This window comes from Bidens hawaiensis, unplaced genomic scaffold (assembly GCF_021521415.1).
Source record: "Bidens hawaiensis isolate Kalapana, Puna unplaced genomic scaffold, B.hawaiensis_p1.1 tig00015228_1, whole genome shotgun sequence".
Taxonomy (NCBI): Eukaryota; Viridiplantae; Streptophyta; class Magnoliopsida; order Asterales; family Asteraceae; genus Bidens; species Bidens hawaiensis.
Genome location: NW_027492354.1, coordinates 135,494 through 152,955, shown reverse-complemented (window position 1 = coordinate 152,955; position 17,462 = coordinate 135,494). Strand labels below are relative to the sequence as shown.

Sequence of the window (17,462 nt, the reverse complement as noted above, 5' to 3'; positions counted from 1 at the left end):
TTTTATTTTTATATATAATATATAATAAATAATTTAATTAATTATTTACGTATTTAATATAGAGATTACGGAGAATATACATATATACTATAGATATATATATAGCGATATAAAATATTATAATTCTGTTAAAATATTTTATTATTTAAATTAAATTAGTCAAATTCAATAGGAAATTAAGGATATTAGAAAATGATGACCCAGTGTATTAAGGAAAAGTTTAATTATGGATTTGTAAAATTTTAAATTTGTGTATTAAGGAAAGGTTTATTTACGGATTTGTAAAATTTAAAATTTGAATTTCCCTCCTTCCTCTTTGAATTAATCAACATTGACTAAATTATGGTCTAAATTTGAATGACAATTTTATGTAATTAACAATCATTAATTATTTCTATAATTATGTTATTTGACCCATTGACCCATTCACCCAGTAATTTAATTACACTCATTTACTTTTAAGATTTAAAATACAAATCCATTGACTATTATTTTTTAATAATAGCAATTTACGTTAGTTGACCCATTCACTTATTATTTTCAATATATTACAACAATTAGTGCAATTTGTGTTTCTTTTCCTCGGTTTTATGTACTAAAATTAGTGCAATTTTTTTTTAATATAAAAATAGTGCAATTTTTATTTTCACACACCTTATATGAATTACAATTACAATACATACTTTATTATTAGTAACTTACATTTTTACATTATGTAACATTCCATTTTTCATGTCTACCATTACATAAAATTAATAAATTTGGAAATATAATTTTGGTATTTCGAATCTCATTTTTTAACATTGCATATTATTTGAAAATCCGTTAATTAACATATCAAGTCTATTCCTTCTTACTATATTTTTTTTATAAATTTGACCAATTTCCTAAATTTATGTTTCTAATCAATTACATTTATACCTTCCTTGTATAATTTTCGATAACCACAATTCATATCCTATAAATATGTACATTTGATAGGCTAATTCTTACACCAGCAAAGCGTTTTTAATAAAATCGAGTAGCTTTGTTCCAAGGTTTTTAGTTGTTGTTGTTTATATATCTTCCATTTTCATTTTTCATTTATGAGGATTAAAAGTGTTGTTATTTAATTTTTATTTTTTTGTGTTTTTGTTAAATTTTTGTAGCCAGATGGAGCCAACCAATATCACCATGTTGAACCAACTCGATGTTCTTAACAGTGATTGTATCCTAAAGGTCCGTATTTTGCGATTTTGGCGGCAGAAGGACAACTCAATGCCCGGCCAAGATTGGTCCATCGAAATGATTGTTCAATAAGAGATGGTATTGTTAACACATTCATTTTAATATGCTATATTATTCATACAATTATTTTCTAATCTTAATAATAATGTGGCAGGGCAACAGAATGCAAGCCTATGTGAGGAAGCCTTGCATTCCCAAACATGATGCTTGGCTTGCAGAGAATAAATCTTTGATTATTCAGAAGGCATCGCTCGGTGCAAATATGTCTACTTACAAATACATCGATTGCCGACACAAACTTTGTTTCACAGCCGAGACCCATCTCTCTAATTCATATGAATTTAAAGGCCACTTGTATGGGCTGAAATTTGTTACTTTTGATGACATAAAAGCCAAAAACTTTGCACAAAACAGAACTATAGGTTTTTGGAATTTATTTGCTACCACCTCATTATGATTATTACACATTTTCTGATTAACTTTAAACATAATAACACTCATTATATGTATAATTATTTATATATTTTATCTCTAGATGTCATCGGACATGTTACCAAGTTTTTTAATAATAAGAACTCATTCTTAAGGGAAGCTCAACATCAAAACCGAAGAACAATGGAGTTTTGTGATTTGCGGTATAATTATTATATTTATTTATTTTATTTTGTTATTATATATATGTGTGTAGTTGTGTTAATTTACTACTTTTTGATGCAGTGGTAACACTATCTATCTCACTTTGTGGGATGACTACCTTAAGAAGCTTACCAAATATGTTTCCGAAAACCCTAATGAGGAATATCTTATTATTGTTCTCCAGTTCGCACGAGTCAAGTACTATGGAGGTATTATTAAAAACTTAAAGCGTGTAGTATTGTTTTAATATTCTTTGATGGTTTTCATTATAATAAATATACTTATAAATGTTTATTTTCAGAGAATGTTTATTTCAATAACTCTTATGGTAACGCTGTGTCACGGTAACTGATTAATGATTACTTATATGAGGTGGTGGAGTACAAGAGAAGGTAAAAATTAACACGACATAACTAAAATTATATTACTACATTATTTCCTTGACTTTTTTGATGATATTGTGACTACCTGTTTGTATACATAAGTTTGTTGGAAGTTTCTGGTCAAGTTAATGTGGAAGTAAATAAACCAGTTGGTTCGTCGATGTTGTTGACTGTGAAAGATGAGTTTCTGAGGAAGGCACCGTTCTATTCTATAAGTGATCTTTGTACTATTATCGAGGTAACTATGAGTATTTGTAAGATTATATCAAATTATTTATTGTATCATGTTAATTCTTTTTGTTGTATGTTTTTTTTTAGGCCAAAAGCGTGATTATACTTGGTACTGTGAAGACAATTGTAAGCAACAAAGAATGGTATTATGTTGGTTGCAAACGGTGTGGGCGTAAGGTTTCTTCCTCATTTGTTGATGGTGTTAAGGTCTATGAATGTAAGATTGCAGATTATAATTCTCAAGGGGTAACTGCTGGACCAAGGTAATTTTTAATTATATTTCTAATATCGTACCATGTATGACTCAATACTTAATGGTTTGTTTTATGTATTTTTCGCAATTAAGTATTGACAACATGTTGATTTCTTCAGGTTCCGTATTCCACTACGGGTTCAAGATACAACCGGTGTTGTATCTCTTACCTTTTTTGACCGTGATGCGAAGCAGTTGTTCAATAAGACGGCCGAAGAAGTTGTTAGTGGTGATGCTGAGGTAACATATTCAACTTCAGTAATTAAAAAAATTCATAGTTCATAGTATATATTTTTTCCCGTGAATTTTTTACTTATCAATTAATGGTTGAGTGTTAAATAATTTTAATTATTATAAGAATGTATTTATTTGTTTTCTTTTTAACCAGTTAACTTTTACACATAAATATGTCAGTTTTAATTATTTCCTAATGTTACATATTTGTTATTAAAAACCCGCCATTATTTATATACAATATTTTTTGATTTTTATAAATGCAGCTTGATGTCATACAACCTTTACCTGATGATATAAACGTTATCTTAGAAAAGAAATTTGCTTTCGTTATTGATGTTACTGACTATAACATTAAGAATTCGTATGATGCATTTGGTGTCTCGAAGCTAATTGATGACTACGATGTTATTTCTGAGCTTGAGACTAAGCTTTCATTTGGTGAGGTAAGATTTATGTTTACTTGTGTTGCAATGTATTACACGTTACATACACATTTTATGTATATGTTTAGTTGTGTTTTTTATTTACACGGTTTATATTGGTTGTCCAAGCGAACAACCATCTTTAACAGTTGGTTCACTTTCTGGCATTAACTCTACCGAGACACCCAACAATAAGGTTGGATTATTTTTGTGTTTACTTAAAATTATATTCGTTTGATGTAATAGAATGTACAAATTTATAACTATTAAAACTACGTAAACTCAAATAATGTTTCTTTGCTATATTTGTAGGTTTCATGTACTCCTTCATCTGAACATGTCACTCCTATTCATGACCGTGTTTCCTCATTTCACGAAAATGATGATTGTCCTCCTGTCATTGATTTAAAGCTCAAACGGAAGTTGGATGAAGGTTATGATATTGAGGCCGAGACGGGCATGTCGCCAACCAAATCAAAGAGTGGTGAAGATGCCAAAAATACCAATGCTGATGAAGTTGTTACCATTGTGATGCCCAACAATTAGTGCCGTGGAATTCTCAAGACTATTTTGCAATCCTCTTTATTTTTATTTATGTTTCAGTCTGAATGATTTTATTTACTATGGTATTTTGTGTTGACATTTTTTGTTATTATTGGTCACTTGTCTTAAATTTTGAATGGTGATTTTGGTTTGTTACTATTAAGTTTATGTTCAAGATTTTAATATAATGTTGTTTCCTTGGTTTTTATTGTTTAATTTGCATTTCATATGTTTATATTATATTTACATAGTTGGCTATACATATTGTTATTGATTTAGATAAGAACTATATAGTTCATTTAAGATTTGTATGACAACTTTAATCATTTCAATTTATATACTTTTTACATTGGTAATTGTAACATGTGATGTGGTTGATATTAATTTATTTTTAATATTTTTATACATTTTATATTTTTATAAATATGTAAACTTATCACATTTAGTATTTAAATATTTAGATAAACGTATTATTGATAAAAAAAACATACATAATGTTTTATGGTGTGATATATATTTAAAATGTTTGCTTTTAGTGATATTCGTTGAAGAACTAATATTAAAGTGAATAAAATAATTAAAAAAATTTCATAGTTCAATAAGACGACCGAAGAACTAATATTTTTTTTTAATTCTTTGGACTTATCAATTATATGTACGTATATTAGTTTTTCACATAACATATAAACTTTATTGACATATAATAAAGACTTGTTTCCACTAATGTATTCAATAATTTTGAAGTTTATTATACCTATTATTCGAATAAAGTAAACGTATTATTAATAAAAAACATACTTACTTTATCACATTTAGTAATCCTAATTTTACTAAACGTATTATTAAAAAAAACAAACATAATTACTTTATATCATATGTAGTGAGTGATGGGGAGTTGGAAGTTAGTGAGTAGATGGTTGAAGACATTTCTGATGATGATTTTGATTATGAAGCAAACAATTCTATTTAAGACGATATTGATGAAGAAATTCAATCCGAAGACCTTATCGACGGTTTGATACTCTAACATTTGTTGTTTTAAACTTTTTAAAACCATTTTTACATTTCCTTATGTATGTGTGTTTGTAATTCTTTTTTCTTTTAACCTTTAGTGAGTGATGAGGAGTTGGAAGTTAGTGAGGAGATGGTTGAAGATATTCTGATGATGAATTTGATTATGAAGCAAAAAACTTTGTAGATGTTGTAGTTAGCAACCGATTGGTAACTTATTGGTTTTCTTAACTTTTAGTTATTATACATGTATTTTTCCACCGTATATTCTGTTAATATGACATGTATTTGACACGTTCCAACTTTTTATTGTTAGCGTTTGCCCGTTGAATTTGCACGTGAGAACGGATTGGATGTTGAAACGGATATGATTCTGATAAATCCCTCTGGATCAGATGTTTTAACGGAGATACGTATTGAAAAAAATGGCCTTAAAGACCGCTACCGGGTTCATGATTGGGAAGAGTTTAGGGTTGCTAATCGTATTCCAATTGGCCGGCGTTGTGTTTTCGAGTACAACCGAAACACGCGTTCCTTGATTCTTTATGAAATTCAATGATCAGTCATAACATTTCCTGGTAGATTCCTAAATTTTGTGTTTTTTGCTGGTTGAATCTTTTATGTTTTGGAACTTGTTCATTTTGGTTATCCATTTTAATGTTAATGTAATGAATAAACACTAACATGTTTACTTTTGGTCGTACAATGAATATTTTAAAATTAAGGTTTGATGTTGAATTTACTATTTAATTATGTGTGTTTATAGATAGTTTCTCTTATTTTGTACCTTATTTTTGTTTTAATTTAAATGATGTTTAATCTAACTGGAACATCAAATTGTTCTTTTCAAAAATTTGCAATACGTATTTTAAGGATTTATTCCCTCTTAATACATATATCTTTTATAACCTGTTAGGATTAATTTTAAAAAATTATGATACGCCACATATTTTTGAGTGTATTATACAAATTTTGTGAAAATAATATAAGATAAAAAGTTGTATATCAATTCCCTTTAATTACGACTTTTAGTATTATGCATTTTTGGAAACAAACAAGTAATCCTATAAATTAGCACAAATAATATGGAGTCGTCATTATATTCCGGACTTGTAGTGTGCCTTAATTAGTGATATTCTCCTTTTATACCTTAAATTACATTAAATCAATAATATGTTGAAGTCTATAAATTATTATTCTATCGTGACATGATTTAGAATTTAGTCTTGATTTGTTACAAGGTACATGATTGTTATTCATGTAGTCTATAAATTATTTGATTTATATTTTACAAATATTATAATTTGATTTAGTATGTTAAATACCTATATGATTGTTATTCAGTCCTATAGGTATTGAGAATAAGATTTCGTTTTTCACTCCTTTTTACTATTAGTTATTTAACATATAACATTTAAAACTTGTTTGTAGATGGATTATCCCGGGTTTTATGTATGTTATGATTCTTCTTTACAGGTAACGGTAATCGAAACATGTTTGATGAAGCTTGGTTTTTATACATATCGATTAATTCGAGCAATATTATAATGTTTTTTAAACAACAATAATATTATTCCAATATTCAAATAATTATTGTTGCATTTGTTTTAACGAATAGGCCTTACCCAATAACGCATGTGTCCAAATATTTCCGAATACGTGTGATGTTCAACGTGTTCTTATTGAACGTCTATGGGACGAATGGGTTGTTGAAGTTCAATTAGTTGAAGGTAATTATATACTCATATCCGGTTGGGATAGTTTCATTAGAGAATCAGGCTCTGAATTTGGTGACATTTTGGTGTTTATACCAATGGAACAAAATCGATGGGAATTTATATCCGTCCCTCAAAAACCACGTATGGATTTCTGGGTTTTTGACTCATTTGTTGTTGACCCGACTTTGAAGTATCAGGTTAGTATCCTTTTATTAATAATTGGTATATTTATATTATGTTATTAAATGATTATTTAATTAGGAGTATTCAATTTGTTTATTTGTCCACAATATTCTTGTAGGCTTTGAGAGATGATCAATTAAACACATATCGTACCTTAAATCATGATTTAGAATGGGTTATAAGTACTGTTGATGGAATGTCATGGAATGTCATTTTATGTGCTATACCCAATGCTAACAAACATGGATTTACAAGTGGATGGTCTTAGGTTGCTCGTCATGTTAAGTTAGCAACCGATGATTACATAGTGTTTGATACCAAACATGACAATGAATTAACAATGCATGTGTTTACCAAGGACCGTGTTGAGCGCATCGATTTTGGTGTTCATCATGTGTATGGTAAATCATCCTTAAATCCAATGTCACAAGGTCAACAAGAATTGCCATCAAACAACGTCATATAAATTGTCAAACATGACCACGTATAATCGAATGGTTAGTCTTTTGGTATTTTTAATTTTGTTTATAAACACATGCTACATTACCATATGTTACATACCTAATACAATACCTTTTTTTTTCGTACATGACAACGTATAACCTCTTCAAGATTATCATACCGAAGCCAAGCATTCCTTTACATCATGATGGGGATGATCAACAAGAATGTTCCGTACTAATTTTTGTTTAATTTTTTTGTTTTGGTATTGGATTGTTAACTAAAGGTCCACGTTTAGTTATGTTGCTTATATCTTTTATTTTATTACTCTACTTATAATATAAACTACCTCAACCTGATATTTCGGCTAATGTTTGAATCTGCAATTTCTTTAACATACTATAAGAATTATTAATATTATATTAATTGTTACTATAGAATTGATATACCGTATTTTTTTATTATACTTTACTGTTTAGTATGATATAAAACCTGGTTAGGCGACTATTAAAGCAAATATAAAGTAAATTCATACCGTGTAAATCAACATATGATGTATATAAAAATATACATCTTTTTAGCATCATATAATCTCTAAAAACTGCAAATTCTATCGTATAATATAGTTAAAATAACTACTTATCATGTTAAAATGTATTTTCAGGTGAATTCAAGCCTCAAACGAAGAAACGAATGAAAAGCCAAAGAAAAACCAAAGAAAACAGCAAAATATGGGGCTGTGCTTAAGGAAACATGGGGCTGTACTTCAGGAAACATGGGGCTGTGCTTTCAGGAAACATGGGGCTGTGCTTTTGGAAACACGGGGCTGTGCTTTTAGGAAACACGGGGCCGTGCTTTTGGAAGCACGGGGCCATGCTCACCTTTCAGAAACGACAAAAATAATTAGCACATGTTACTAAAAAGCACGGGGGCGTGCCTCAGGAAGCACGGAACGTGCTTACCTTCCAGAAACAACAAAAAGAATTAGCACATGTCACTAAAAAGCACGGGTCCGTGCCTCTCAACCACGGGGCCGTGGCCACGTCACAGAAAAGACAAAACAAATCTGGCACATGTCTTAAAAATGCACGGGGGCGTGAGCACGGGGCCGTGCCTCACTATCCAGATTGCTATAAATAGTGGCTCATGTTGACTCATTTGGTGTGCCTTGAAAAGACTTCTATCCGATTCTCTCTTATAAAAACACACACTAACACTCACATAGAAGGTTTAGTGAAGAGTTTGAAGGCTCGGAGGTCATCACCATCAACCATCATCATCATTAAGAAGGAAGATTCATCTACATTTGGTTAGATTGTTCCAAGTTTAATCATGTATTTGTTATTATCATTCATCTTAATGTTTATCATCATGCTCATTATGAGCTAAATTCCTTTTACTATCTAAAATCTATGAAGAAGCTTTGTTTTACTTGATAATTATATAAAATATGTGGTGTAGTCTAGTAAAGTACATGGTTATATTACAATTATCTTTTGATGAGAAATGTTTCACCATCTTAAATCACTAATTCAAAGTTGGTGGTTGTCAATTCCATTGGCAATCGTTCATGATCGATTCATGTTCTTGAAAGATAGAAATACTTTAATACATTATCGAAACATGGATCCTTATATTGTACTTAGAAATGATGAGATATAAGTTATGATGTATTTTTCTAAACCTTGGTAATCCGAAAATGGCTTTGCTTAGGATATCAAATTAGTTAAAGAAATCATATGTTAATGGAATGTGTAATTATAACCTACATAAATCAACCAAGGGGAGGTTGTGTGACTAAACTATAACCACCCGAAGTTGTTAGAATTGGTATTTGAGAAATCGAAGTCAATCCTAATCTTTCTACTTTACGAAACTACTTGCCAACCTAAATTGACATCAATGAGATGGCATGACATTAGGAAAGGGTGGACTTTAAAATGCGCATGCTATCTCCTTAGTGCCAAAGATGCTCACTTAAGGTTTAAGGAGCTATCTATCATATATTATTATGGCAAGTTTACCACATGTTCAAATATTATTTATCAATGCTAAAATGAAGTGGATTCTTGATCTTAGATGGTAACCTTCGCATAATTGAACAACTCGTTTAGAATCTCTTTTCTAGGTCACCTATATATTATATATATAAGTAGTTATATTTTATAAGAAGTTTGAAGAAAATTAACCCCAAAATGATTAAAACCTCCGATTAAAGTAAAAGAACGATTCATTATTAGAAACATTTGTGTCCACGGATCGATACTTGGTTCTTACCAATACTATTCTACATATACGATAGGTACACTTGCCTATTTTGTGTGTGTTTAGTCTTTGTAGAAATCACTTTCATAAATTTAAAACACGATCTTGTGCAAAAGCTAAATCATCCAACCTCTTATATTTTATACCACTAGCACGCACACAACATCAAGTTTTTGGCGCCGTTGCCGGGGACACGGTACGTTTCTAAGAACTATCCAAGTTTTAATTTAATCATTGTCTATAATTGTACAATTTTTTTAACTTCTATTTTATTTTATTTTTATATTTTTTTTATACTAAAATATATAATTTTACGGCTAGCCTAAGTTTTAACCTTTATTTACCTTACTTTTGAAATAGTTTAACTAACTTAGACATTAGTTTAGTTTAGCATAGCTTAACTTATAGTTCAACTTAGACTAACTTTAACTAACTTTTACTTTAGTGTAATTTTGATTTAACCTCATGTATGTCCTCTACTTTTGAGCCCGAGCTTGTTTCTCCACTTTCTGAACCGGAACGACTCTTTCGTCGACGAACTCGCAAAAGTAAACGAGCTACAGAAACTACAGAAGCAATCAAGGACGAATCAGTAGACGCCACCACATCAGGAGAAAATCAAACCGAAGAAATGATGGCAGCCCAGAACAATGAGCCGAACATGAGCCAGTATGCCAAGCCAACTCTCGAAGGCTACGGCAATGGAGTGGCTCCACCCGAAATTACCGAAAACTTTGAAATCAAATCTAGCACCATTCATTTGGTGGAAATTTCAGTTCAATTTACCCTCTTTCTCACATATCTCGATTCTTACGAATCTGTGGAACTTTTAAAATCCAAAACTGTTCAGACGATCAAATCAAACTCAAACTCTTTCCTTTCTCTCAGGGGCCAAGCCCTAGAATGGATAGAATCTATTTCTTCTGGTTCCATTACCACTTGGGACCAGATGGTTGAACAGTTTCTCCTCAAATATTTTCCGCCCGATAAAACTGCCGATGTAACATCCCCAAAAGTTCGATCCAAAAATGGCAAGTTAGCAAAACTAAAGGGGATTAAAAATAAAAATCCTGATTTTTGACCCATCGCGGTACGCGATGGGCATAGCCAAAGAGGCCATCACGGTACGCGATGGTCCTTGATGACACATCAACACGTGTCACCCGGAGGTGACACGTGGCAGACGACGTGACACGTGGCAGGCAACGTGTCAACACGTGGCAGAGGGTGGTTTAGACGGTGACACGTGTCCGCCACGTGGCGACACGTGGCACTCTCTGAGAAACGTATGTCATCGCGGTACGCGATGACCAAAAAAGAAAGATTCCATCGCGTACCGCGATGGGACCAAATTTCAGCTACAAATAGGACGTCCCATGGCTCATTTCCATCACCCCACCCCACTCTCTCTCTAGAAACTTTCTCTCTCTACCTCGATTTCCGTGCCACCGAACCGAAAACTATAACCTCGTAATCCGCACCATATACCGACGACACCTCGAAGTTCGTAACGACAATCCCGACGACCGGGGCACCTCGTTTTGCGTGCCGACCTCGAAAAGCGAAACGACCTCGTAAACCCTGTCGACCCGAGACGACCCAACATTCTGGCTCGAAGTACGTGCACGACTCGACGACTCCTGAACGTTGCCTCGATTTGTGTGCTGAGGAGTTGTTGATCAAGATTCTCAAAGTACGTGCAAGCGTCGAAGTGCTGCTCGAGAATCTAGAAAATAATAACCTAAGCAAGGTATGGGTTCTGCCCAAATAAAATATTATTATTTCAAAGGCTTAGAGCCTTGTCGGGGGTATAGCCTATACCTTGATCAAAGTATAACAACTAAATAAAATTTCTTTATAATTAAGAAATACAAAATGGTCTAAACAAAGATTATAGTAAATATATAGTTTCTTCATGATTGAGAAACTTAAGGTTATAGTTAAGATAGTGTTTCTTTATTTTTAAGAAACATAAGACTTAACAAACAAAGGTTATAGATAAATGACGTTTCTTCTTACAGAAGAAACATATCATAGACATTTCTTCTTGAAGAAGAAACGTAGCACATGGTTAGCAAATAAAGAGAAGGAATTCATATCAAACATATTTTATTCAAACAAAAGATTAATCAAGGTTTAAGCTGTCAAAACCAGACTAAAGGTCTGTAGCCGGATTAAGAGACGATCCGGGTATTTACATAAACCTATTTTATTATAGGTCAATCATACAATTAGTCAATCATTCATTCATTCACAAACGTTTTCAAACGAGATCACCACATCATTCAGAACAGACAATCACAGTTGAATACGTTAAACCTTTTTCAGTCAAGATAAACGGGTTGTTTATCTTAAACAAAGACAGTCAAATAAAGATTTATGGGATTACGTGTTCCCTATTAAAATACAAGATAGAAAATAAAAACAACTCAGACCGAGTACACATGTGTCTGGATTCAAACATAATCAATCTAGTCTATCAGTCAAGGCTACGTGGCCGCAGACTAGAGGTCATAGTAAAAGTTCTCCAATGGGTGTCAACTCCCAGAGAACCGTAATTGTGTGTGTATGGCAGTGGTACAAATTCCAGAAATAATAGACGTTTCTGCTGAGATTGTTTCATGAAAACTATCTTGTCAGTCAAAGAAAGATTTATAAAATATTTTTAGATTCAACGATTCACCAGCATATCGCTGACGTATTTTCCCCCCAAATATTACAGGAAATAAAGTTAGCACAGGTAGCATGAAATTATAGCCAACTCATGGAGATAGATGCTCGCAAGGTAGAGATGACCCAATATTTTAAATTATTAAAATATTGCAAACAATATTTAAACAAAGTTTTATAAATAAAACAAAGTTTTGAAAATCAAACTCTTGAATATTTATTATTCAAGAAGCTTTATATTAAATTAAATATTTTGTTATATTTTACAAATAAACTAATGTTTAAAAATATAAATTAATATTTTATTATAAATTAAAGACTTCCAATAAAACTCTGATATATTTTCAAAGCCGGTACCAACTATTGGTCACACGCCTAGGCCCTAAGTGCGGGTGTGACAGGTTGGTATCAGAGCCATCGATCTTAGCGAATTAGGTATTTCATCATACCTAGGCTTCGATCAAAAATTAGTTTATAATAATCATTAGTATCCAAGTAAGGATATCAAAGAAATAATTGAATGATTAAAAATACGAATAAAATATAGCAAGTATGGATAAGATAGGAAAACGCGCTCCTATCCCCAATATAACCTCATACACATGTGCGATCGTCAATCTAGCGAAGAATCTGTTCAGCTTCGACCCGGTAAAGGGAAAGGCTATATGGGAACATCTTTTCTCCCAATTCCTATATCTAGTGATGAAAGTTCATACCAAACAGCAATGGAGGAAGATTCAGATTCGTTTGATTCAAGCATCCCGCTAGCCCAGATTATTCCAAATAAGAACACGTATGGAGACGTATCAAGTAGATCCAAGAAACCAATGGTGTCGAAAGGAAAGGAAGTAATGACTTATCCAGAAGAAAATCCTCAGGGACAGGAATATTATTCAACAATGCAAGATCCTTACTTTGCTCATACTAAAGAAATGGATGCTGAGGAAAGGCGAAAAGAAAAAGAGGAAGGAGAAAACATGAAGGGCAACAAGATCAAGAAGCTGATTATTCGATGGAAGAAATAAGGATCGTAGTAGTTGTAAACAAATGTAATTGTAATAAATATCGTGCAATCTTGTAACAACATAAATAAGAGATATATATTTCCTCGAAATTGATAATATATCTTTTATAAAGAATTATGTCAAGAAAAGATTGCACAAACTCTCAAGATAATTCTTCCAAGTACAACTGGAAGTAAGAGAGTAATAGCTAGAAAATAAAGGAAAGGTCCAGGTGGACAAAGTCTAAAAGATGACTAACCTGAAGACAACGTTTGAATAAAACATGACCTAGAAAAAGAGAAGTATAGAAATTCTCGTGGTCTATTTGTACACAAGGTATGTTCTAACCATTTCAAGAATACACAACAAGAAAGTATTGATGCCTCTCAAAGAACCCCATCGACTATCATCGTCAAAATACTTGGAAAAATAATTATCGTTTCATACGATTATACCAAACATAAAATTCTCAAATAAAGAATAAACAATTAGATTACGTCACTACAAGACATATAATATTAAGGAAGAAAAGAAAGAATTCTCTCGAAATGCAATAAGCTTAATTAAACAATTCATAAACGAATCAATCTTTTGCACTAACATCAAATGTCACCCATCCGTTATAAACATTCAATCATTAGTATATAAATAAAGAATTTCGCTCATACTAAGATCTATTATGTATACAGAATGTCGAACCAAAACAATCAAGGGAATAATGATGAAGCTTCAACTCATAGAAGCAACAAGGATACGACAAAACCTGCACAAGAGATTCCTGAGCAGTATCTAGTCAAAATCCAAGACATGATTCATAATGCAATGACTCCCTTCATCGATGCAATGAAAGAAGGGTCACACAAACATAAAATAGAACATTCAAATAAATCATCAAGAACTCATCCGTATAAGAAACCTCCTCATCATGAAGAAAGTGTTCATAGCTCCAACGCTGAGAGCAAATTCAATCGCAAATTCAAGAAACAACTAATAATTCAAGGCAGTAGTTTTAAGAACTTCAAGGAATTTGGACCAAAAGAATTCTATAGCGATAAAGGTGCCATATCAGCTGTAAGATGACTTGAAGAAATCGAGTCCATTGTTCTCATCAACAATTGTACTGATATTCAAAAGATTCAATACTCCTCTCACTACTTTAGAGGCGAGGCTTTGGAGTGGTGGAATACCCTGATCATGTCAAAGGGTAGAGAAACTATGTACCAATTGAAGTGGGAAGAATTCAGAGAACTGGTGTTACGAAAGTTCTCTCCCATGCATGAAATCGATCTTATTCAAACTAAGTTTTTGAACCTCAGGGTGGAAGACACTAATCTCAGAGAATACAATACTAAGTTTCATGAGTATTGTAGATTGGTACCACATTTGGTAATACCCGAATCCAACAAAGTAACCCGCTACATATGGGGTTTACCTCGGGAAATTAGAGATATGGTAAGATCTCATTTGCCTCAAACCGCTGATTTAGCCATGTAATTAGCCGGTTATCTTATGAGTGGTCTTATCGGAAATCAAGAAGAGGATAAGAATGACAAAGGAAAGAGATAAGAAATCGAGGAAAGGAAAACAAAGAAAGGCAAAGAAAAGGAGGAAGGGTCTTTTAAATATACAAGACCAATCTGCCAAAGCTGTGGCAAGAGGCATCACGGGAAATGTTTAAGACCAACAAACTTCCCCAAAGATATTCCATTAATCACATGCAACTTTTGTAATAAACTCGGTCATTCGGAAGACGATTGCAAAAGGAAAACAGTTGTATGTTTTAGTTGTGGAGAAAACGAACACTTCAACTCAGAATGTTTGAATAAGATAAACAACGTTATTGGAAGTGGTGCTAAGAAAGGAAAGGCTAATATGTTAAACATACAAGATGCACCCAACCAAGAATAGAAGTAGACAAGAGTATGCCAACGAAAGTCAAGATCTAAAGGCATTAGAAATAACTAATAGTTTAGTTAGCTCTTGTAAAGTGTTTGTAATCTCGTTTAATTGAAATATTTTGTAATCATATAAGGGTATTTAAATCCCAAATGTATATAAAGAAAGATATTAGCATATAGATCGTGTCTTACACAAGAATGCTAATACTTATGAAAAGAGAGAGTTAAATTTAGACTATATCATACTTCATCATCTATAGAAAGATGAGTTAAAAACGAAATGAATAAATTAAACTAAGACATAAGAACATGTCTACTCAAGGAAAATCAGTTATCCGAACATTTAAAGTTCAAGAGTATAATTGATAGAAATAAACGGAAGGAATCCGTCAAGATCAAGAAATAAAGGAATGTCACTACTCAAGTATGAATATCTTGATAGGTATCAAGATGAGTAAAATAAAAGAATTTGATAAACAGAATCCAAGAAGCAATCTTGTTAACATCAGTAAATGTTTAGAATACAAAAGGAAAGGTAATTAGTTAAACACAACTGGCCACTATGCTTAGCAATTTACAATTACTGATGATATTCTGAACTATTGACTGAATATGTCATCCAAAGATATGAGTTAACAACAAATCATAGATTGCAACTATTCAAATAGTTCAAGTTAAACCCAAACGGCGGATTAGAAAAAGTGTGATAACAAATTGATAAGCAAGAAATCACTCACCACGAATCCCGAGGACGAGATTCATTCCAAGGTGGGGAGGATGTAACATCCCCAAAAGTTCGATCCAAAAATGGCAAGTTAGCAAAACTAAAGGGGATTTAAAATAAAAATCCTGATTTTTGACCCATCGCGGTACGCGATAGGCATAGCCAAAGAGGCCATCGCGGTACGTGATGGTCCTTGATGACACATCAACACGTGTCACCCGGAGGTGACACGTGGCAGAGGGTGGTTAAGATGGTGACACGTGTCCGCCACGTGGCGACACGTGGCACTCTCTGAGAAACGTGTGTCATCGCGGTACGTGATGACCAAAAAGAAAGGTTCCATCGTGTACCGCGATGGGACCAAATATCAGCTATAAATAGGACGTCCCATGGCTCATTTCCATCACACCACCCCACTCTCTCTCTAGAAACTTTCTCTCTCTACCTCGATTTCCGTGCCACCGAACCGAAAACTATAACCTCGTAATCCGCACCATATACCGGCGACACCTCGAAGTTCGTAACGACAATCCCGACGACCGGCGCACCTCGTTTTGCGTGCCAACCTCGAAACACGGAACGACCTCGTAAACCGTGTTGACCCGTGACGACCCAACATTCTGCCTCGAAGTACGTGCACGACCCGGCGACTCCCGAACATTGCCTCGATTTGTGTGCTGAGGAGTTGTTGATCAAGATTCTCAAAGAACGTGCAAGTGTCGAAGTGCTGCTCGAGAAGCTAGAAAATAATAACCTAAGCATGGTATGGGTTCTGCCCAAATAAAATATTATTATTTCAAAGGCTTAGACCCTTGTCGGGAGTATAGCCTAGACCTTGATCAAAATGTAACAACTAAATAAAATTTCTTTATAATTAAGAAATACAAAATGGTCTAAACAAAGATTATAGTAAATATATAGTTTCTTCATGATTGAGAAACTTAAGGTTATAGTTAAGATAGTGTTTCTTTATTTTTAAGAAACATAAGACTTAACAAACAAAGGTTATAGATAAATGACGTTTCTTCTTAAAGAAGAAACATATCATAGACATTTCTTCTTGAAGAAGAAACGTAGCACATGGTTAGCAAATAAAGAGAAGGAATTCATATCAAACATATTTTATTCAAACAAAAGATCAATCAAGGTTTAAGCTGTCAAAACCAGACTAAAGGTCTGTAGCCGGATTAAGAGACGATCCGGGTATTTACATAAACCTATTTTATTATAGGTCAATCATACAATCAGTCAATCATTCATTATTCACAAAGGTTTTCAAACGAGATCACCACATCATTCAGAACAGACAATCACAGGTGAATACGTTAAACCTTTTTCAGTCAAGATAAACGGGTTGTTTATCTTAAACAAAGACAGTCAAATAAAGATTTATGGGATTACGTGTTCCCTATTAAAATACAAGATAGAAAATAAAAACAACTCAGACCTGGTACACATGTGTCTGGATCCAAACATAATCAATCTAGTCTATCAGTCAAGGCTACGTTGCCGCAGACTAGAGGTCACAGTAAAAGTTCTCCAATGGGTGTCAACTCCCGGAGAACCGTAATTGTGTGTGTATGGCAGTGGTTCAAATCCCACAAATAATAGACGTT

General features: G+C 32.8%; 1 protein-coding gene across 1 annotated transcript; it reads left to right on the top strand.

Annotated features, from left to right (window-relative positions):
* The first annotated feature begins 1,372 nt into the window (after positions 1-1,372).
* On the top strand, positions 1,373-3,935 carry LOC143548703 (uncharacterized). The gene is made up of 9 exons (XM_077039797.1): positions 1,373-1,649; positions 1,763-1,862; positions 1,945-2,072; positions 2,165-2,207; positions 2,349-2,484; positions 2,565-2,740; positions 2,850-2,970; positions 3,231-3,410; positions 3,702-3,935. Exons 1-9 carry the CDS (start codon positions 1,373-1,375, stop codon positions 3,933-3,935), a joined length of 1,395 nt encoding a protein of 464 aa, XP_076895912.1.
* Positions 3,936-17,462: the final 13,527 nt, after the last annotated feature.